Source organism: Opisthocomus hoazin, chromosome 1 (assembly GCF_030867145.1).
Source record: "Opisthocomus hoazin isolate bOpiHoa1 chromosome 1, bOpiHoa1.hap1, whole genome shotgun sequence".
Taxonomy (NCBI): domain Eukaryota; kingdom Metazoa; phylum Chordata; class Aves; order Opisthocomiformes; family Opisthocomidae; genus Opisthocomus; species Opisthocomus hoazin.
The window spans coordinates 20686432-20708841 of record NC_134414.1 but is presented as its reverse complement, the minus strand read 5'-3'; the positions used below and the strand labels follow the sequence as shown (position 1 = coordinate 20708841).

General features: G+C 39.5%; 1 protein-coding gene across 1 annotated transcript in view; it reads left to right on the top strand.

Moving 5' to 3' along the window:
- Window positions 1–21158, top strand: part of GUCY1A2 (guanylate cyclase 1 soluble subunit alpha 2) — a 187469-nt gene extending 166311 nt beyond the window's left edge. Inside the window, exon 8 of the mRNA XM_075418253.1 lies at window positions 97–21158. Within this exon, the coding sequence (XP_075274368.1) occupies window positions 97–304 (208 nt within the window). The 3' untranslated portion in view covers window positions 305–21158. The remainder of the gene's footprint in view (window positions 1–96) is intronic.
- Window positions 21159–22410: the final 1252 nt, after the last annotated feature.

Here is a 22410-nt window from a genome sequence, read left to right as displayed (position 1 = left end):
TTTCTTTGGGATCATGTAGGATCCATCTCTTCCAAGGAGATGTTTCTGGTCTGTGTTTTATATTTTTTTATATCCTTCTGTTTTGTTTTTTTCTAGGCTTCTGAAAAAGGAAGAAAATTTTATTTTTATCCCTCGTTCCCGTGAAGAGCTTCCAGAAAACTTTCCAAAGGAAATTCCTGGGATCTGTTACTTCCTTGAGGTCAGAAGTGGTCAGAAGCCGCCAAAACCATCCATCCCATCTGCCAGAGTGAGAAAGGTTTCTTACAACATTGGCACCATGTTCCTCCGGGAGACTAGCCTATGAGGCCTGCTGCAGATCAAAGACTCGTCAAAAAAGCACAAGCCCAGAACTGGGTCATGACAGGGGAGTTGGAGGTTCTTTCTATTTCACTGCCTTGTTCTGAACAAGCAGTAAAAGCTCTATGTAATGTCAGGCAATAATAATTTTTAAAGGTGGGTGACTGCTGTCAGTAAACAGAGTGGAGATAGGGAAAAAAAAAATTAAACAATGTACTTCCACTTCCAGAGGAATTTCTTTCATAAATTTCAGCCTGGCCCCTCTATGACATGAAAGACCAAACCGAACAAAAAACCCCTCAACTCTCAAATTAGAGGTTGGTTTTGTTTTGTGCAGAAAGGAAGATGGTTCTCTGTAGATTTGCACCAGCTAAGCAGAATTGAGAGTCAGTTCTGATTATGCATTCCTACATTTGATGTGTTCTTCTGTAATGATGTTTTTTAACTTTATGAACAAACATTTCATACATATACTGTAGACCTCTTGTAACCTTCCTGGCAGGAGGAATTATAATTCAGTACAAAATATTGTAGGAATTTTACCTATTTTTATACATATTTCACTTTCTGGATAATTACATTCCACATACTGTAAGCTGAGCTTAGATAGCTTTTCAGAAGAAGCTATTGTGTATTTCATACATTCTGCCTATCAAACCTTATTGTTATACACGTGGGAGGAAGTCACTTTTTGACTTTTTTGGCAACAAAAATATCGATATTTTACAGTAAAAAACACTTAGGTAAATGTCTTTACCTGATGTATGTGCTAAAGCTTTAGATGAGCATTGTCTTGCCTATGTAAAATAATGTTCAGTATTTGTCCTGTAGTGCTGTATGTCCAGTCCTTCTGGGACAGTGCAAACAAAGTGTACAAGATCAATGTGTTGACAAACAGAAAAGTTCTGTTCAGTGGAGCTTGTTTCCCACTAAATTATCAGTCAAACTGATTTTTTCTAGAAGTCCTGGACTTTTTAAAAAATTTAATCTTGTGAAAACTTGTTTGGAGAAATTCCAGCAGACACTGGAAGCTCTCTGGATACTGATTTTCTGCAATTTTTTATAATAGGACTTGTGCTCCTACTCCAGTTTGTTATTGAAATTCCTGTCTGTTATTAATGATGCCCATCTGGAAATTTCCTCTATTGCTGGGTTGGCTGAAAGGTCCCCTGCTTTGTCTAGTGTAGATGAAAAGAACACTGAAGACGGAAAGGCAATACTTTCCCCAGTTTAATGCAAATGACAGTTCAAGGTTTAGATGAGTTCGTGTCAATTTTTTTTAAAAAAGGCCAACTCTTTGCTGTTGAAAATTAATAGAGCTTTATTGTCTTCAATGCATCCAATTGGAACAAGATGTCAGTCTGTCCCCTAAGAGGCACATTTTCAGGCATTGTTTATTTCTTAGGTTTTCCTTTTCAAAAATAATGGCAGTCAACTTTCCTCTGTAGGTGTACTTCCTTTAGGGTCGTACTGAAGTGGGCTGGTGTTGTTCTGCTCATGCAGATTGTGAATTAAGACTTCTGCAGTGTGATTTGGAAGTGGCATAGCTTTATGTGGGCCAGATCAAAGCTCACTGAAATCAAAGACTCTCAGCAGCACTAGGAGTCATGAGAAGCTCTGCATTTTTACAATCCAGACAAGAAATTAGAGTTTACTTATGGATTAAGTTGTCATAACTTGAGGCACCTTTTGAAAATAAGTAAAAGTCAATAACTTTTTCCACATGTCTAAATTATCCAGCTAGGTCTTTCTGTGGAGGAAAATACAGTGCTGTGTTTCTCCCCTTTGACCAGTAGCCCGTGTTAGAGTTTGAACAAGTCAGCGTGGCACCACTAGCCTGTGCTGAACATGTTTCAAGCTTCCTTTCCATGAAGCCTTTCTGGATGAGAACCTATACAGACCTTGAACCTATACAGACGTATATAGATGTGGGTTTTTTCTTTCCTGAAGAGGGTAGATGCATGGGAATTAGCCCAGAAATTTACTTAAATGGAAATTCCCTCCCTTTCTAGAGGAACGCTGATGTTAATGATTTCTTCCATTGATATTAGAGCGTCCTTGAGATTCACAGAATCATAGATTAGTTTGAGTTGGAAAGGATCTTTACAGACCATCTAGTCCAACCCCCCTGCAATGAGCAGGGACATCTTCAACTAGATCAGGCAGCTCAGAGCCCTGTCCAATCTGACCTTGAACTTTTCCAGGAATGGGGCATCTACCACCTCTGGGCAATCTGTTCCAGTGTTTCACTACCGTCATTGTAAAACATCTCTTCCTTATATCCAGTCTAAATCTACCTTTGTTTAGTTTAAAGCCATTACCCCTGGTCCTGTAGCTACAGGTCCTGCTAAAAAGTCTGTCCCCATCTTTCTTACAAGCCCCCATTAAGTACTGAAAGGCCGCAATAACGTCTCCTCAGAGCCTTCTCTTCTCCAGGCTGAACAGCCCCAACTCTCTCAGCCTTTCTGCATAGGAGAGGTGCTGCAGCCCTCTCATTATTTTTGTGGCCTTCTCTGGACCTGCTCCAACAGGTCCATGTCCTTCTTGTGCTGGGGGCTCCAGAGCTGTATGCAGGACTCCAGGTGAGGTCTCACCAGAGTAGGGTGGAAGGGCAGAATCACCTCCCTCGACCTGCTGGCCACGCTGCTTTTGATGCAGCCCAGGATATGGTTGGCCTTCTGCTCTGCAAGCATGCACTGCCCGCTCATGTCTAGCTTTTCATCCACCAGTAGTCCTTCTCGGCAGAAGAATCAATCCCTTCCCTCTCCATCCCTTCATCCCTCAGCCTGCATTGATAGCAGGGGTTGCCCTGACCCATGTGCAGGACCTTGCGCTTCGCCTTGTTTAACCTCATGAGGACTGGAGGAGTTAATCTTTTATCTACCTTGATAAACAGCATCTGAAGCTCTGCTGCCTATCTGAAGAATGACTTAACGAAAACTGTTCGAGCTTGAGGTTGCAGAATCTCCACGCAAATGCAGATCTGAGAATTTACTGCATAGGATGACAAATTTTAGCGTACAGCCATCAGTTTGCACATACACAGGATGTAGCATGCATTTTTTACTCAGGATGTAGCATGCATTTTTTTTCCTGGGAACATCAGTGAGACGTGGTGAGAGAAGCTGATTTTTCACCACTGGAAGAGGAACACCACTTCCTAGCTAATAAAGCTGTGGTTTCGCTTACCTAGTTCCCTGAAGTGAAAATTTTTAAAATAGCTATCAATAGATTGAGATTTCATTCTGACTTTACTGGCACATCCTCATTGCTCAGTAGGTGCTAATGTCAGAGTACCAATCTCTCTGGCCAAACTTGTGCTTTTCTCACCACCCATAGTCCTCTGTGAAGAGAACAAACATAGTGATTCAGATCAAAAGCTTGTAGCTCAGTAACTTGTCTCTCACAGTTGCCAACAGGAAATGTCTAGGTTATATCCGTGGCTGATCTTGGTAGATCTATGGAAACATTTAAACGAGAAATGACAGGTAAACGCTAATTCTACTAGCAGTTTGGAGAAGCAATCTAAAAATTTTTGTATCATCACCATCCTCATCCTTTCAAGTGACTGTTTATTCTATAAGGAAATTTATAATTGCAGTGACCAGTGGAAAAACTAAAAACTGGTGTGAGCATCACCATGGAGACAATGACAGTGTTTGCAAATAAATCATCTAGCTCCCCAAATTAGAGTAGATTTACTGTATAAGAATATGCAGTCTCTGCTTTTTATAAGCTTGTGTAAAGGTAACTTGTCCAGAACTTCAGCACTGATGCTAAGTATTGTGTTATTTTTTTCTGTGTTAGAACAAAGCAAATCAATAAAAAAGTGTCATCTCTCTAGGGACATTTTTCTGTCTCAGTGTGACAAAAGTTTAAAACAAATTCTAAGTACTACTCTAACTTAGTAGTTGCATCTGCTGCCTGGAATATTAGGTTACAAGTTTTTTTTGTTGGACATCTTTACAAAGTGAAATGAAATTTATTACCAAGGTTGATGCTGTGAAGTATATTAGATGGTAGTCAGACCCAACATTTCTTCAACAACACTTTCTTTTACTCTTAGGGAAAACTTCCTTATTTGCCTAGTATTGTCTTCACAAATAAAAAGGTTCTCAGTTTTTATACCTTGGGATGATGAGGTGGATAGGACAGAGGTGCTGAAATGGATGCAGAAATCACATACTAGAGTTGGAATTTTATTCTAATAGTTTCCTTCCTATAAAATAGATGATCTTTTGTCGCTCTGATTAAGAATTTACACGCTTGCGTTTCTTCACACAGCTGCAAGTAGCAACATCTGCTGACTTGAGTTTCCGTATGAAACAAATCCACCCTCTCTGACAGTAGAGGGAGGAGATCTGCTGCATATTGCCTGTACAGGGCAAAGTAAGGATGATGTGAGGACCCTATCTGGGGTCATTGGTTGCTTGTGGCGAGCTTGTTCTGTGCAGCTTCCCTCCGCTCCAGGCTCAGAGGGACCAGAGACCACGGACTGATGGCAGAGGCAGACCCAGTGGCCAACTTCTTGTACAAAAGTCATGAGGCCTAAGTAAACAGAAGCAGCAGTCCTTCCCCCAGAACACTTTTTACAGATCTTATGTCAGATTTTTCCATCTGCTTGAAGCTCTGCATCATACATTCTCTTCTGTGATGCAGGGCAGATGATAGGTCAGGAACTCAGAGTAAGAAGGAAAAAGTGATGGAGGTGGCAGAGTGGTGGATAAATTTTGTTTTGCATCACTGGTAATATCTCCCATTCAAAAATGAAAGCCACTTCATGGGAGAACTGTTGCTAAGCCAGGACCTTCAAAGTGCGGTTTTCTTGCTGGATCCCACACAATATTTCTTTTTTAATTGCACAGAGCCAATGGTCATTAACTGTGGTTGTGGTTTTGGCTTCACTGCTCATTCCCACGTCCAGTTTCAGATCAGAGTCTGTTTCAAAAGGCATTTTGGAGCATGGAAACATGCTTCTGCAAACAGAAAACCAACACTTTAAAAATCTTGGAAACCTTGTATGGGAATTGCCTGTTCTGAAGAAGAAATCCCTCCAGTCGAGTCATTAGCAGGCCCTACTGCGATTCGTATGTGTGCATATGCCATTTCACAATGCTGTCTCCTGTGCTTACGGTGTTCCCTACCAAGCCTGGCAGTGGTATCAGTTGTATAACCACCTTTTCTCTGTTTTCTGTTAACATGCCTCTTTCATTTTTTTTCTGTACAAAGCAAAAAGTGCAGAACCACGACATGTTGCATACATTTAAAAGTTTCATAGTACAGCACTGAGGCTTAAACTTAGCTAACTGATTTCACGTTGTAGATTTCTTCTTCTGAATAGATCCTTCTCCCAGACAATTTAAAAATTAAGGAAAAAATAATATCACCCAAAACTGCTGGGTTGAATTGCAAATGAGTATGAAACCTGCATCCGTTGTTGGGGCAATATAACTGCTGGGCAGCTTTCAGATCCTTCAGCTGCCACAAGCTGTTACACTTGCATGCTTCATGCAGATGCTCCTGCCAAGAAGTCTGGAATCCAACAGCAGCATCACAATCTTATGGCATTTTCTGGGTTTTCCTCTTCCAGTCGCAGGCCACTGCCTCACCTCTGCTGAGTGCTTAGAGCTCACTGAGGAGAGCTAATTCCCTGTCTTAATGCAGCCTCAGAGCTTCTGGCTTATTTTTTGGGTTCTGGTGATCTTTTGGAAAATTATAGATGTGTAATATTGGAAATCGCAACATACTTAAATTAGCATTGAGACAAGAAGCATAAAATAGCTTGTCAAACTCAGAAACAGTGGGTTCCATTCCTTCAAGGTAATACATTATTCATAACAATTTACTGGGATTGAGGGTGCCAGTGACAGTAGGGGCTGTGGATGAACTGAAGATGCTGAGCGTGCAGGAGACTTGACAGGCAGATGTTGATCAGCTCCTGCTACTGTTCCTAATTCCATCACCTTGCATGCTATTTCCTACTCTCAGGCAGGATTCTGCTCTGCAAAAGACCTCCACTTTCCTTTCTTTAGCTCCCTATACGTGACATAGACAGTGAGTAATTCCTGTTATTGTTCTTATTAGCATCTGTTGTTGAGATGGCTGCTTATATCTAAAGAATAACTGGGATTAAAGGGCCGATCTTACGCTTCTTTGCAGCAGAGACAAAACTGCTACAGTGACACTGCAGGCGCTCACATTATTAAAGAGGGAGAAGACGGCATTACAAGTTGTCACTGGTGGATTCGGGTGGTGAAGTCGGTATATGAACAGTCCATGGCATGTTTCTAACTTTTCCAAGCACTAAATCTATCCCAGCAGCTATGAATTACTCCTTAACAACGCTACTAATTTGCAATGCATGAGCAGCCTTACAACAAAAATCTGTAAACAGTTTAACCTCATATACATGATTGATCTTTTGTGGCTTGGCTATTAATCACGCATGAAAGCAAGCAAACAAGTGAAACTGGGGAGTGTAACAATGCAGTCATAGGTGACAGATCATTCACCTCTGCAGATGCTTACTTGTTGCTTTGGCTTAGAGATATTGACCTCCAGTTATCTGTGGTCCAGGTTAGTATCACCATGTCACTATAGCAACAAAATGGCCTCTGAAAAACACCATGAGGCATCCCACTCCACTTCCCTGTGGGCTGGGGTTCACGTCAGAGAGGCCAATACAGTAAGTGATGCAAAGTGGCAACTTTCCTGGCAGCCGTAACAAAAGGATCAGTGGAGGCGGATGTTAAACCAGCTGTTTGCTCTTCGAATTTTAGTTTCCAAAGGCAGAGTGAGGCTGAATATGTTTTATTTTGGACAAAAAGAGAAGACAGGATTTCAGAGAAACAAGTGTCTTTCCTGCTTGATGGCTAGCAGGGAGCCAGGGGAGTGAAAGGGCGTCAAGAGAGACCCGCTGGCTGCCTTGGCTGCAGCAGTGCTCACTTCTGCCTTCACCTTTCTTCAGCTTTAGCATTCCAAGAATCAAGTTTCCTCTGAATACCAAAAGACAGGTAAGCGCTTTCAGGCACTTGTCCTTACTGCTCTAAACACAGCATGAGGCTGCCTAAATGCCTGAGTGTGCTTAACTTTCTCAGTGACCACAGATAGCAAACTTAGACTAGACATGTTTTTTTTGTTGGCCAAGATAAGTGGGATTGATCCCACTGAATTAAGCTCTTTCCAGCCCAAATGCTGTGTCTGAAATCTTTTAGTCTGTGCTGCTTTTCAGAGTTTTGCAATGGCCAAAATTAATTGGATCAAACTAAGTGGCAGAGGGATAGATAAGCAGATTCCAGGGTAAATAAAGGTTTGGTACGGTAGCCATGGTGACTGTCAAGAACAGGTGATATTGCAGTTCTGAAAATATTTGGTTCTGATATCTGAACCCTTTACATATGATATCAGCACTGCCAATCACATCTCCTGGATGCCATTAGGACTGTGATTTGGAAAAGCTTTTGAGCTTAGAGCTCCTAGCCCAATTATGCAAAACTTCTGTGCCATCTTCACCTGAGCTGCATGCCAGAATGCTTACATAAACCTTGTTAGTTATCTTGTAGTAAAGATGGTCATAAAATACATAAATTCTGAAAAGCAGAGAGATAGTTGCCGGGTTATCATTAACACACATTTTTTATGCTTTTATGATTTTGTAGGCCCAAAATTAACTTTCCATTAGCAGAAGGTCTCACACTGAGCTGTATGTTTTCTAGATAATTATTCCCTAGCAATACTCTCTAATGACTACTCTTGAAGCACTAAGTAAAGCCATGCTAATCTATTCTGTATAGATTCTTGTACAACACTGATCACATTAACAAATCACCTTTTAGCAGAACATTAAATGACAGAGTAACACCCTGTCATGTGTTGTTTGTCCTTCCATCCTCTTCCCCAGGGGAGAAGAGTATGTAGTCATCACATGATTTTGTGAGGTGTTGCCTTTTGTTGCCTATATGTTTCTACTTGCATAAGGAAGAACAAAATCAGAACTAAAGGTCAGGATTAGAAAAGCATTTTAGTTGTAGAATATTTTAGACTACCCACTGAGTAAGACTGGTATTCCATCCTAGAAACAACAGTACCAACAATACATGCAAGATATGCCCAGGCATGATGGATATGAGCAATAAAACAGGCAGGTAGATATAATGAATAGCTTCTGCATTATACACAACAGTAAATAGAAGCTAAAACTGATGAATACCAGAGGGGAGGAATACTGCTTAATCCATTTTGGCATTTGTTTATTACCACTATACCTCTAAGGTATTATTTTTTCCTTCCCTAATGAGACTGGAACCTACTGTTAAATCAATATCAGAGTTTCTGAGCTTATTGCAGAAGAACATTATTAGGAATGAAAAAATATTAAGGAGAGGTTTTTTTTTTTAAAGTGAGCTATTGCTTAAGAGAACAGATCATACGGAAAAGAGAAAATAAGTGTGGACATGTATATTTATTTTAAATGTTTCTATGGCATTTCTGATTTGTTAAAGTAATTCTGAAACTGTACACTTAAAGCACAGCTGCCTGCTTCAGGTTATTTGCATTTGCTAAGAAGGAGGAAGTAAAATTTTCAGTGTCCCACAAGGGACATAGATCTCAATCTCATTTTCTCTAAGTACAACCTCTTTCTGAAGGTTGAACCTACCTTACTGAATGATCCTGAGGTTCTGAATGCTTAAATAAGTTTTGGGAATGTTATAAATCTGTAATGTTTATGTTCCTTTGAAATGCTGTTCATAATGATGTGTGAAAGCAAATTCTAAATGTCAAACCAGCAGCAAGGCATATTTTCCTAGTGCTAACCTGTGCTGGATGACGAAATGTGGAATTGTTTCTAATCTATGCATTTTTTTACACCTTTTTTTCAAGGTGATGCTCCCTGGTATGTTACTGTGAGCATATGAATGCTCTGGTCTTCAGGGAGGAAGAGGCTTGTTACCCACTTTTACAATGTTCTGAGGGATCCTAAGGCAGAAATCATTTCCCAGCCAACTGCATCCAATTTAGCTCATTTACTGAGGGAGTGTCAAGCTGAGTCTAAGATTTACTTGCTCATTACATCTCTAAGTCAAGTTCCACGTGCTTGCCAGTGTTAAAGTGTGTAAGCATTTCTATCCAGAATCTTCTCACAAGCCCTGCGAAGTATATAGGCAAGAAGCCAACAGAGAGAAAGCAGCTGAAGAAAGTGAAGTATATGCGTAGGAGAGAGCTACTGCGCATAGATGTGCTGTTGATTCTCAGCTTCTGTATATTTGGAAGTTGGATGACCCAGAGAGTATCCTGGGTATGATGCAAAATGCAAGAAAGTGCTGTACACAATGTTATGAACTCTCAAGGCATTAGGATGAGTTTTAGGATCCATAATCCTTAGAATTTTAGTGGAATTGCATGAGAAGTGCACTGTCTTAGGAGGAGGGAAAGTTGTTTTGTATTTTAAAGAAGAGTTGAATCTTTAGTTGCAGAGAAAAATTGTGGGGGAAAAAGAAAGTCTAAAAATCCTAAATGCAAAATGCAAAGAAGAATCTTCCTATATGGTTTGACTTTTCTGGAGGTAGGACTCAGAATTCCTCTGTGAGTTCTGATACTGAAAGCAAAACTTCATGCAAAACATTACAAGTGTGGTGCTTTGCCAACTGGTAGAAATTTGGAGGTGATAGTGAGAAAGCCTTCTAAAAAGTATGTAGGGGTATGGTACTTTAAATGTTAGCACTTTAAAAAAGTGGAAGCTCTTCTGCTGTGTAAGTAAATATTGTTTAGAAATGCCTAAACTGAAAGAAAGCTTGGAAGACTGTTGTATCACAAAAAGATATACTATTTATCACAAAAAGATACAAAGTCTATGACATAATCTACAGTTCACACTATTCCTTCAGAAACAGTCCTATACATGGAGTTTTCAAAAGCACATTCAACCAATGGTGGTTTATAGTTAATTTCAAAGAGAGCAGTATTTCCCCGAGAACCTTCTGCAAAAATGCCAAGCAGATCATGTTAGGTAAGGCCTATATTTAACTCTGTTGGTTTGGAGTGTATTAAGAGATACACTGCACCTCAATGCAAGGCATTAAACGTGCTTCTTAACGTGTGTCAGCATAGTGTCTTTTACTGAAGTCTAAAGAAACTCCAATATAGACAGAATTCCCATCCCAATACATGTCATTTGTATTGCCTCGCTAGAAAACTAGCAGTTTACTAAGCTGCAGCCATTAATGTCTTTGATGCTGGAATATTGCTTATTATTCTTATGTCTCAGTCTGCCCAAGTTGCAATGGGACCCATTGTGCTCTAGTGCACCAAGGAATTTGGCAACCTAAAATTAGGTATTTTAAAAATATGTCTGGTCTGAGCTAGTCAAGTCAGCTCCCTCTACAGTCAGTGCAGACATTCTGGCATCTCAAAGAATAATTGTTCTTGGGTAGGGTGTTTAGGATGAGATAGTCACTGCCTCTCTCTGCAGTGACTACACTGTGGAGGTGGAGAACTAGTTCCAGGTAGCTGCCATACTGTAGGTGAGATGAATTGCACTGCTGATAAGAATGGGAGGATGTAATAGGACAGAACAGCAAATATACATAGAGAGAAAGACATCGGGGCAGGGGCCCGGATGCAACCAGAGATTCAAAGGGTTGTGGTGGTAAAATTATTAATATTTGAGATATGAGGGGTCAGATCTCTATCTATCCTAACTAAAAGAACATTAATTTCAACTGAAACCTGTCAGTCTGTGATTGTTTCCAATTCCCCACTTCTGAGCTAAGATAATACTGGTGTACCATTCCTATAGGCTTCACCAAGAGCCATCTCTCCGTATCATGATTTTATTTACTGCTTGATTCCTTCTTAGGAGAGTGGCAGTTAGCACACTCCTACTTAAGGAGTCCATCCCTCCCAGGGATGGAGGGATACCTGGTTTTGTTAACATTGAAATGATCGGTTTTCCTTACCTCTTTCTTTTTTCTGAAACAGTATGTAGGTTGGTCTGTACAATCACTTGGAAAGAACAGGGGAGCAGAGAGGGAGATGCTGGTTCAATTTTTTCTAACTACGATCACAGTTACTAAAGCTTCTGTCTGACCTGTCCTAAATTGTATTTGCATTATTATGCATTTGGGAGTCCCCGAATTCTCAGACAGGGTCTTGGGTCAGGCAGTGAACCAGAGGCAGGTGGGAAGGGCCAGGGCTGCCACTCTGCTACACTGCTCCCACACTTCTCTCTTCTGTTTGCAGTTGTCATTCTGATCCTTAGACATCTGTGGCCTCCCTGGTTAGGGAGACCGTGGGAAAGTTCTTCTTGGGAAGAAGCAAGAGTATGCAGTCCTCCACACTGTGAACTGTCGCTCCCTCCAGAGAAAAGGAATTAGAAATAGTATTGTCCTCAAGAGCTGAGAAAACTTGCAGATTTTCCATGTACAGTAAACAGTTTCTATAATTACCAAGAAAACAAAACAAAGAGGCAGAGTTGTGCAGCAGGGGCATCCCGTCTCACACACACTGCTGTGATAATGAAATCCAAACCCTGCGGAATTGCAGGCACATTATTTTCACTGGCTTTAAAGGTCAGCTAAGAAGCTAATTTCTCAAATGGGCTCATAGCTCTGAGACAGCGTAACACTAGTCGTTTCTTCCAGCAAATTGCAGTTGTCAGAGAAACTGGATTAGTAGCTCATGGAGCTAAAAATAGACATTATGCACTTGCCAGAGAAGTATGGACTCAGTAAGAGAGGTGAGGGCAAATCAAAATATCATAACATCTGGAGAAAAAGCAACAAAAAAATTTCTCAAAGCAAGTTATCTATAACATTGTCACGTTAATTTGGCAGAAAAATAAACCCCCTTGCTTTCTAATGCTCTTCACTGGGGTGAGAAGCTAGGTGCAGCGAGGTTTTAATTCTGAGTGATGTCCAATTTGTCACTACCAGTCCAGTCACATTTAATATGTATATTAAACTACCACGATTCTGGATACACTAATAGCAGTCTGCACCTTCAGTCCAGTCGCGCTCATGAACTAGCACGGCTGCATTTGGTCGCGTTCAGTGAGAAACTGTGACAACTGGCTACTTAAACAGTGCGGTTTTATTTGTGCAACAGATATATAGGTTTTTTGAATTGCCGTGCAAATACAAAATGCGTGAAAAGCTTATAAATAATACAGCCTGGCTATAAACATTAGGGAGTAACTATTCCCGAGAAAAACGCTTAGTTTAAGTCTCACCCAAGGCGTCCCAAGGGGGGGAGAAGCAAGGCTCAGCCCGTCGGCCAGGCCCGGCTGTCGGAGGCAGTCTGAGGTGGAGTTTCCCTGGACTTGCTCACGGTGTTATCTTGTCTTCCTCCGAAAAATCTACGGTGTTATCTTCTTCGCCGAAAATCCCCCATTTCCCTGGCTATTTTTATATTCTCTCTACCTTTAAGGTGGAGTTTGAGTGACTGTAGTCATACATACCTTTTATCATGATTGGTGTAAAATTCTCTTGCTTCACATTTAAAGGTATAGTTTACGAAAAATTGAGAGCGCAGACTCGAAGAGGGGTGGTCGCACTTCGGAGGTGGGTAGCCTTTGGGATGGAGGTGTGCTTTGGTATTAAAATGATATTAAAATGAGCAAAGTTCATGAAAGGGTAGCACTTTGGCAAAGTTTCGAAAACTTGTTGGCTCAGGGGGCCAGATGAGCTGCTTATCAGTTCTAGAGGACCATTTCTTCCCGCTTTATCATCACGGAGCATGGCCATGGAGTCTCCACTCCATTCCATCCTCTATGGTACATTGCAGGGAGTTGCTGTGTGAGTGGATTCCTCACATGCCTGCTGCAGCTGTGTCCCATCCTCAGAGCTCCTTTTGATTTCATGCTTTTCCTCAATGGGTGAACACTGCTATGTTTTTCATATAAACCTTAATTTTTAGATGTAAAACCTTAATTTTACTAATAATTCCACAAACATCACATAAAAAATAATCTGAATTACCAACTGGAAGAATGACAGGGTTTAGTCTTGATTCTGTTTTATTCATCTTTCAGATCCACCTTGCGGTTGCTGCTTTATCAGCTGAATCAGTTTGGCCACAGTCCTTTCAAAGTCACCTACCTCAAGTTACGCAGTGAAAGTCATGTTAAAGCCATTCTTTGAATACTGAAAAAGAAGAGGCTTTGGCTTAACATTTTTATCTTCTTTGGGGGGGAGATAATTTGTCACTAATCTTATTCAACTGAAAAATAAAAACTAAACTCCCAAAGCCCAAATCTAGTAAGAGAGCTACAGTGAAAGCAACTTCCCACTCCTCAGCATATCTTTACTAAAAAGTGGATAATTATTTTTCATTACATTCAACATCTGCATTTTGAAGAATTCTCTTTTATGCCATGATTTTGCAAATTTGTACTACTACTTAATTGGACTTAAAGAACCCCAAACAAACCACTCTTTATTCTCCATTATTCTTCAGTTATTTATTTTTCACAGCAGGGCAATTCCACCGTACTGTGTATGACCTTGCAGGAGCAGCAATCCACTGCAGACAGGGAACCTAAGCCTGTCTGGTAAGGGTGAAAAGTTCTGCTAGGTACAGGCTGGGTCTCAGCTGAAGACAAGGCTGTCAGTAGTTGCATGCAGTTTGTCCTATGACTTAAGTAATTTTTTTTACTTTTATACTCAGAAGCAGACATATGTATAGCTCAGGAATAATCTTTGCCACTTTCTTTAGAAATCTTTTATGTAGTACGTGTCTTTTCTGTGTACCTTTTATAAAATCCCTGCATTTCAGATCTGAGGCATTGACAAGTGTAGGGTATAAATAATAACTTAAATTGGCAAATCAAATCACTGTGAAAAATATTTGTAAAGTATTTATGCTTATTGTCTTTTAGATATCTTATAAGCTAGAGTCCTTTTTGCAAATTCTGTTCTTGCAGAAGCCTTTGGCCATCATTCTAAGAGACGTCAAGTGTAATCTTGATTTTGGGATTTAATTAGCGTCAATACCATTTAGTGTTAAAGTTTGGTTGTGAAACAGAAATGTCAGGACAAGAAGCACCGGCAGCTGTCTGCATTGCACATCCTACACACCATACACGCATTTCATGTCATACTTTGTATTTTATAGAACATAATATGACTGGTTAAATATGTAGAATAGTAGTTAGGAATAAAAAATACAAAATACAAGGACCACGCCATGTCTGATAGCTATCTTCAGATATTAAGAATATATTATTACCTACTCTTGAGATTGCTCTGAACCAAATCATGCATCTGGCATCCATCCTTGTTGCTTCAGTGGGAGACATGGTCATTATCATCCCTTTAGCTGTTAAAACTTGGTTACGTTAGAGCTCAGAGTTAATGACAGAGGAATTTTTCAGCAGAGTATTGTAAGAGAACTAATACTGTTTTTTTCTGAATATGGTGGGCTCCACTGCTATGACTAACTTTCTTCTTGATTTGATTTTCACCTTTCCCAGTTTATTAAAATTCTGTATTTCCTCTTTGCAGGATTCCATAGTGTTTTGAAGAGGCTGTATGTAGTCTGGTTGTGCAATCCACTGATGTAACACACAAATGTTAAGCTGTTTCAGACCACCATCCTGGAGAGTCCAACCAATGTTTCACAGCCACAAATAATACCCTTACTCTCTTTGCCACTTTGCTCTACCACTATGGCCAACTTTAGAGAAGGAACTGAATGCTACTAAAAATCTTCTGGTGGTTTATATTTGTTTCAGTGGGATAAATTCATAATTAGGAGAAACTTTTGCAAAACAAGACAGTGTTATTGGCATGAACTTCACAGCCTGAGCCCATCAAGTCATAGTTCAGTCTCTTCCCAAAGCCTTTGAGATCAAATTGAACTTTGCATGCAATATCTCACATAGAAGAACTGATAACAATTTTCCAGTTGTCTGTCACTGTGATCCTGACTCTTCCATCTGATGGAAAAGCCATGAAATTCGTGAAACCATGAATGGAAAAACTCATACTTCTGATACTTGCTTAAACCTTTCTTCCAGGAACCTGCTGCAATTCTGAAATTGGTGATTTAACTGGCAATTCCTCAGGCTCATCTTCATTTCCTCTGCAGGTAACTCTAGAGGAAGCTTAATCTTTGATGCCTTAGAGTTGTATCTTTTGACTTTTCCCTTTGATTTCAGTGTTACCAAAGTAAAATATGAGGGCTAATTCCATTCTAAGATGGTCACAAACAACTCTAACAACAACGCCAGACATTTGTGAAGGTAAGTTGTAGGTATGAGTAAAAAACTTGGATTATTGTAGGAAGACGGATGTTCACCTGAGTTCAAGATGCTCAGTTTTAGGATGGGAATTGTTAGTAAGAGTTGCGAGCCACGTATTGGTGGTCTCTCATTTACTGAGAGCAGAACAAAGGAAAGGAGCAGTTCAGTGCAGTGAAGTTTTAGTCTCTGCTTCATGAATGCTGAGAATTGCTGCTTGTCTTGTTTCAAACTTCTCTGTTTTGCAAGCTGGATAAAAATACTTGGTACTCCTAAAATGTGAAGATTGACCACCTCAAAGTGTGCACTCCGGTGGAAATGGACCAGTCTCCCCTGGGTGCAAATGCTTTCTGTGTAGTTCTGTAATACTGTTTTAATGTGTCCTGTAAAGTTTCTCTGAAGAGCCTTCTACTTCAATTGTACAAGCAGTCTGCACTAAGTAATATGAGATTACAACCTTTCACTATCAACAAAGGTTGCTTAGCATTAAAATAATACTGGATGTCATTAAATAATACTAGAGCTCTATCAGGGTTTAGAGCACTGTGATGTTGTGAACTAAAGCAGTTTGTATAAAATTTCTTACAGACACAAGGATGATCTAATTAATGACAGTGTTTCCATTTTAGTAATAAGCAGAGGAGGCAAGGTGGTGGTGTTAGACATTTCTGTCAACTTAATGGTTAAGAAATTAATTTTAGTACGATGTAAATCTGAACATTATTTTAAAACACCAGCCTGCAATCTACTGGGAAGGGATGTGGCAGGTTAGAGTTTTACTGTGAGCTAGCCGGGACAGAAAAGCTCAGCAAAGCACACAAGCCAAGATCTTCCCACACTGAAACCAAGGGAGTAATTGCAAATTTGAGTCTGGTTACTTGTCCTGGCTGTTCAGCAAAGGAATCCACCTGCCAGCAAAAGCAGAATCCATACAAACTATTACATGCTGCATTTCAGGTTTTTTTATTGGGATCCATTTGGCAGTCTTAGTGGTCTGGAAGCTACAGCAAGTACCTCTTGAAAATCACTATTTCAGTTATGATTGCTTCCCCAAACCAACTGAATTCATTACTAACCAAAGACTTCTCTACTTGAAAACAAAACAGTAAACTTTGGTTCTGTCGTTTATGTCTTTGACTGCGAGCAGTTGAAGTGCATAATATATGTACTAACCAGGCCTGTGTTGTGTCATTGAGCAAGAGTTATTCAAGGCCGCAGCACCAGTACAACACAGCAGAATTCAGTATTAATCCCTCTATGGGAACATAAGTCTGTGTAATAAATTGATGTGCCATATGTATAGGCCATGGGAAAATTGTGTGTGCAGTGAACTATATATGGTCTTAAAAGCTTTAACATTTGTACTGCTCTTCCTATAACAGAATGTATATCTTGATAGCTGTGACCCTATGAGCTTCTGAAAAAAAATGTTATCTAAAGTTTATTCTTCTTGTTTTAAAATCACTGTTTTGTGAGTTACTGTTTACACAGGCCTCTATACAGTGTGGGTCCTTTCTCCATGTGTTGCTGGGAAATGGAAAAGCAGATGCTATCTGTAAGTCTTGCAGGCTAGAGAGATCAGTGAATGCCTTTCCTGAATCTCCTCCTGATAAGCTGGTTCTTTTTTCTAGCAATGCAAACAGTGCCAATAGCCTGGGCCTTCTTTAGGAGAAAGAAGTCATTTGTTAAATTGCTTTGTTCTGTTCAGCTTCTGTTGATACTTCTTAATTTTCTCTTTCTGCCTCCTTTTGAGTAGGCTTTGGTGATGTGATTCTTGCATAGTGCAACGGAGGGCAGGCAGTTCATCTTTTTTAGCCTTCCTTTTTCCAAAGCCACTGAAGGCCTCAGACAAGAAGAAGAAACTTTACTAAACTCATGCAGGCATGTTGTTAACAAATAGCAGAAGGATAAAACAGCCTTCTAAGGGTACCCCAAATTACCTTTTAATGGCATGCCTGCACTGTGTTGTGGCTTCACATCTTGCTTTCATAGTGTGACCTGCTATAACGGTGTTTGTTACAATGGGGTCCTTTTAGTTTGTCCTGAAAAATTTTACTTGTTTGTCACCATATTAGAAATGTAAGGTAAACTCTATAAGAAAAGCAATATACAGTGTACTATACGTCTTCTATTACAATGCCTCTAGTTTTAGGCTAGTATTCATATACATGTTTATAATAAAAATACAGGTTTTATTGTTCTTCACAGGACCAAGCAAAGAAGTTTTGCCTTGTCTAAATACTAACAGTTGTCTAAATACTAACAGTAACATTTATATTCAACAAATACTCTTTTCTCATGCTTCTGGTTAACTTGTGGTGAGCTCCATCCTAGCCTAACTCCCCATTAATGCATTTGGAAGGGAACGGTAATGAGCTATTTTAGTGCATGACCTTTGCGCAGTACCTGATTCATAAAGATGAATAGATCCAGAAATCTCATTTATGGGTTATTAGTGACCAGCAAAACAACAAAACCCCTTTGAAGTTTAGCTAAGTTCTGAAGATCTTGCATTGCTTACTCAGTTTCTCAGTTTCTTGAGTCATTATAGCAGACGCATTTGATGAAGCCTTTGCCATGGACAATGGCACCAGCCCTCATCAAAGGTTTTTCTATTTTCTGCTTCCCATTTTATCTGGAATTTTACTGTAGTGGAGAAATTATCTACATTTAAAAAATAAATATCATACAGGTTTCCTTCAAGTCAGTTCTCACCTTATTTGATGAAGTCATTTGGTAGATAGCTCACGTTAACTAATTTTTGTCATATTAGTAGCACAACATCCAGAAAAAAGTATTTCTCCAGAGAAACTCCACTGAAGAACATTTTGTTCCTAATTGTGATCGGGACACCTCTGCCACATATTTCAGAGCTAAGTCACTGAAGATCAAAGAACACAGAATATTAAGACAAATCCAGAAATATTATGCACAAGAAATGTATGTACTTAATTAAAAAAGATGGTACATAGGGAAGTTCCTAAGTTCTTTTTTTCTCATTAAACTTTGCTGATACGCATAACAGTTGCTCATAAAATACTTGTTTCTTCCCCCACATACTCTCGTATGAAGTCAAAAGAGCTTCAAATCAAATGAAGTTACATTGTCACAAAGGTAGCTAATTCGCTGTTTCATTGACAGCGCTTGGTTTTCTAAGCACTGCAGTAAAATGAAAAGTACAAGTTCAGTCACACTGCCAGGTGCTCAAGATACCATCCAGACTGTATTTATTATTATTCTCCCATCCTTTAAAATGTCAAAAAATTAGTTTAAGTCTGTGTCTTTGCATTATTCGAGTTCCCATATGTCACGACTGCATCCAGTAGTATGTTGCAAACTTGCCTTCCCATGCTACCACATGAAAGAGTAGTTGCTTCATCACTAGTGTGATACCTTTTTCTGTCTGTTCGTCTGGAATTTTTTAACATCCATTCAACCAAGACAACATCTCCGACTGGGCTGCCCACTGTCTGGAAATGCTGGATAAAAGGCCATGCTAAACATGCAGAACAATTCTGTATCTCAGGCGAGAAGAGTTTTGTTGGGTTTACTGCTGGGGGCAGACCAGCTTTGCAAGTGCGCTGGACGCGTCTCACACTTCAGAGCTGATGTGTATGGGCACAGCACATGTTGACTCATTGCTCAGCTCGTGCAGACACATGGTCATGCATTTCAACCTGGCAAACACTAAGGAAAAAATGTGGAAGTTGCAGCATTTGGAATTTCAGATGTTGGCAGGAGTATTTAATTGGTACCACCTACTCTGTCATTTCACGAAAACTATCTGGAACAATAAGAAAAGAAGAAAAAAAAAAAAAGCAAAGTGAGGGGGATTGTGAGGTAGAGCTCATTTGTAAAACTTCATATTCTCTTAAATCTGCTTTGCAATCTCCACATGTGGAACTAACACCACGCAAATGCAGTGGCCAACACTGATCATCTGTCTCACAAGAGTCGTATCCGAGTTTCCATGGGTAAATTCTATACTGAGTCGCTATAATACTGCCATGGGGCAGGAGGTGACTGTCCTTTTTAACAACTATTGGTTAAAGATTTGTTGCTGAAATGGTCAATACCCAAATACCCTGTTGGGACTTGACAAGTAGGGCTCACTTTCCAGCAAAGTTCTGTGGTAGGAACTTTGAATGCTGGTGTGAATCAGGAGTGATCTGTGGCAGTCCTAAGCCTTCACAAATGAAGCAGATTATTACAGCACAGTCAAAACCTTGGCCAGTACTGCCATGCCAGAAACACAGTGTTCTGAACAATTGCATGCTTCCTACCTCCTGATGATCGTTGCAGAGCAAAACCAAATGACTCCCATTATGGCTAATATGAGTTTTTGTTTGGCTTAAAAGTCTGCAAAGAGCATTGAAACCGTATCCCACACTCCTTGCTGTACAAAACCATCAGCGGTCTGATTCTGTAAGTGTTATATTTGCTGGGTAACGCTCAGTCTGTAAACAGAATCATAGTCCGGCATGTCAATGTTTAACACATTCCATGTAGGAACAAGTCAGCACTTTCCCCTGACCTGCGTTTGGACTTAAAACTTAGCTACGTGGGCCGTTTGGGCTGTGGTCCTGTGTGTGCTCAAGTGAACAGGTGACTTAGGGGACGCGGGGGCCTTGTGCAAAGTGTGCTTTGGCCAGGCCTTCTGTGAACGTTGTGAGCAGGGCTGGCGGGGCTGCGGCCATACCTCATCGGGTGGTTGTAGGTGGGAGTCGCACACCCAGTATCTAATGCAGCATTTAAGGACTTACTTTTCCACACATTCTACACACATTCCTGCATATTTTATGAATCAGGTCTGTGGTCAATGTTTTGAATAATTTGTTTGCTGCGGTTTCGTGGGGTTACTATCTCTTTGGTTTGCAATGTAAATAATATTGTACATCTGCTATTTTATGATACAAATGCCATGTGAATTGCTTATTTTTAAAATGTTATAGCTCTGTTATGATTTATTTACAATGCCATCTTACAGTATTGATTTAATAGACAATGTATCTTTATGGCATGAATTAAATTACTTACATTTTACAATGTCAAATATTTTATTTTTGTTTTCTAAAATGACTACATTTCATCCTATGCAGTTTCATAAATGTTTCTTAAGTGGTTCATTATGTCTGGAAATATTGCGTCCTCTCCAGTAGTGCAGGCATAACAACCAGTATTCCAGATCAAAATCATCAGATATATCATCTAGCAATTTCAGATCAGAAATATATGTACAAATATGTAAGCATTTATAGTTATTCAGAACATCTACTATATCTTCCTTGCTTTTCATGTAATGATACATTTTAATCATTTTGTATACTTTTTATTTGCAATTATTTGTGAGTCATACACAGTGTAAATAACATGTTTCATTATGCAAGATTTCTAGGTATTCAAGATTACAAAAAAGGTGAATTTGTATATGAAAAGAAATTGACAGTAGAATGGAATGACATAAAGTGGTGATAGCTGTGTTCTATTTATACTGTTCATTTCCAAATTGTCTGTTAAAGAAAAAATTATTTCATTTGCCCTTTAATGTCCAACCAGTTATTTACAGTATATTTACATCAATAAATCATGCAAAAGTCTATTAAAAGTCATGATGAATCATTGAAATTTTCTCTTTTTCTGTTGACAGCTTACCTATGGATAGCAGAATTAAAATGTACTACAACCCAAATCGATAGAAACAGTCCAAAAAGTCAATGAAGATATTTGTGGTAAAGAACCTCTTTTCACTCTGAGCTCTCAAACTTGACTTTATACCACAAATCCAAATGTACTGTTAAACAGTAAACTAGTAAAGTACATTACAACAAAGTGCTAGTTGCTTAAATACACATTGTATATATCCCTTGATGTGTAAGCTTTGGTTTTCATGGACATTGCCATGTAAAAACCTTCCTAAAGCCTTTGTTCTTGACTGAACTTTTGGAATTTTGAAACCTAGTTGCTTAAGAAATTTAACAGATTATTGGAAAGCAAATGTCAGGTGACACTATAATGGCTAATTTCTTCCATTGATTGTTCAGTTCTCCGTTCTGTAGAACAACAGAGCAGAACCAGGATTCAGTCCAGAGTTTGAAAACAAGTGACATCACTACAATGGAATATCGACACTAGCTCATTGCTACCAATGCAAGAGCAAAGGAAGCTGGCACGCTGTAACATCAGCAGCCTTACAAATGCTGCTCATGTTGCCCATTTTTTCATTCCTTCTTCATCTTTTCTCTATCCCCAACTGAGAACATGACTCATTCTGCTCTGCTATTTTTTGCAGAAGACCATTAACTAGAATTGGTTGCAATATTTTTTTTGTGGAATGTGTTACTGGGAGAAAAAGGAATTTCAATTAATTCAAAATGTTGGCAAGGGAGTTTGATTCTGACATTGCAGAACCAAATGTACTTGGCTTTTCTGTGGCTAAAGCTAAAGCTAAGGAAGGTCTAACCTATCCTAAAATTTCAAGGATTTTTGCTGTTGTCACAGCTGGCTTTAAGCCTGGTGAATATTTTCCATGAAAGAGACTGATAATTTGCTTATCCCTGTCTTTAAAATTATGCCATAAAAATATTCTGGAATGTTTAGATGGGAATTTGAATAACTCTGGTATGTGGGAGTCAGTTCTGATCTACAGTTGATTTGGGAATACTATGTGTCAACCAGGAAATTACGAGAAAGACAAGTCTCAAAGTCTTTTCAGCTGGGAGGGTTACTCTTGTATTAACACGACACTACATTTTGAGATCTCACTTTGTCCAGTACAGCTCATTTATGCAACTGCACACCCATATGCAGTCCAGATAATTCCAGTTCAGAAGGATACAATAGGAATAAAAAAAGGTACAGAAAAGGACAACAACAGTTAT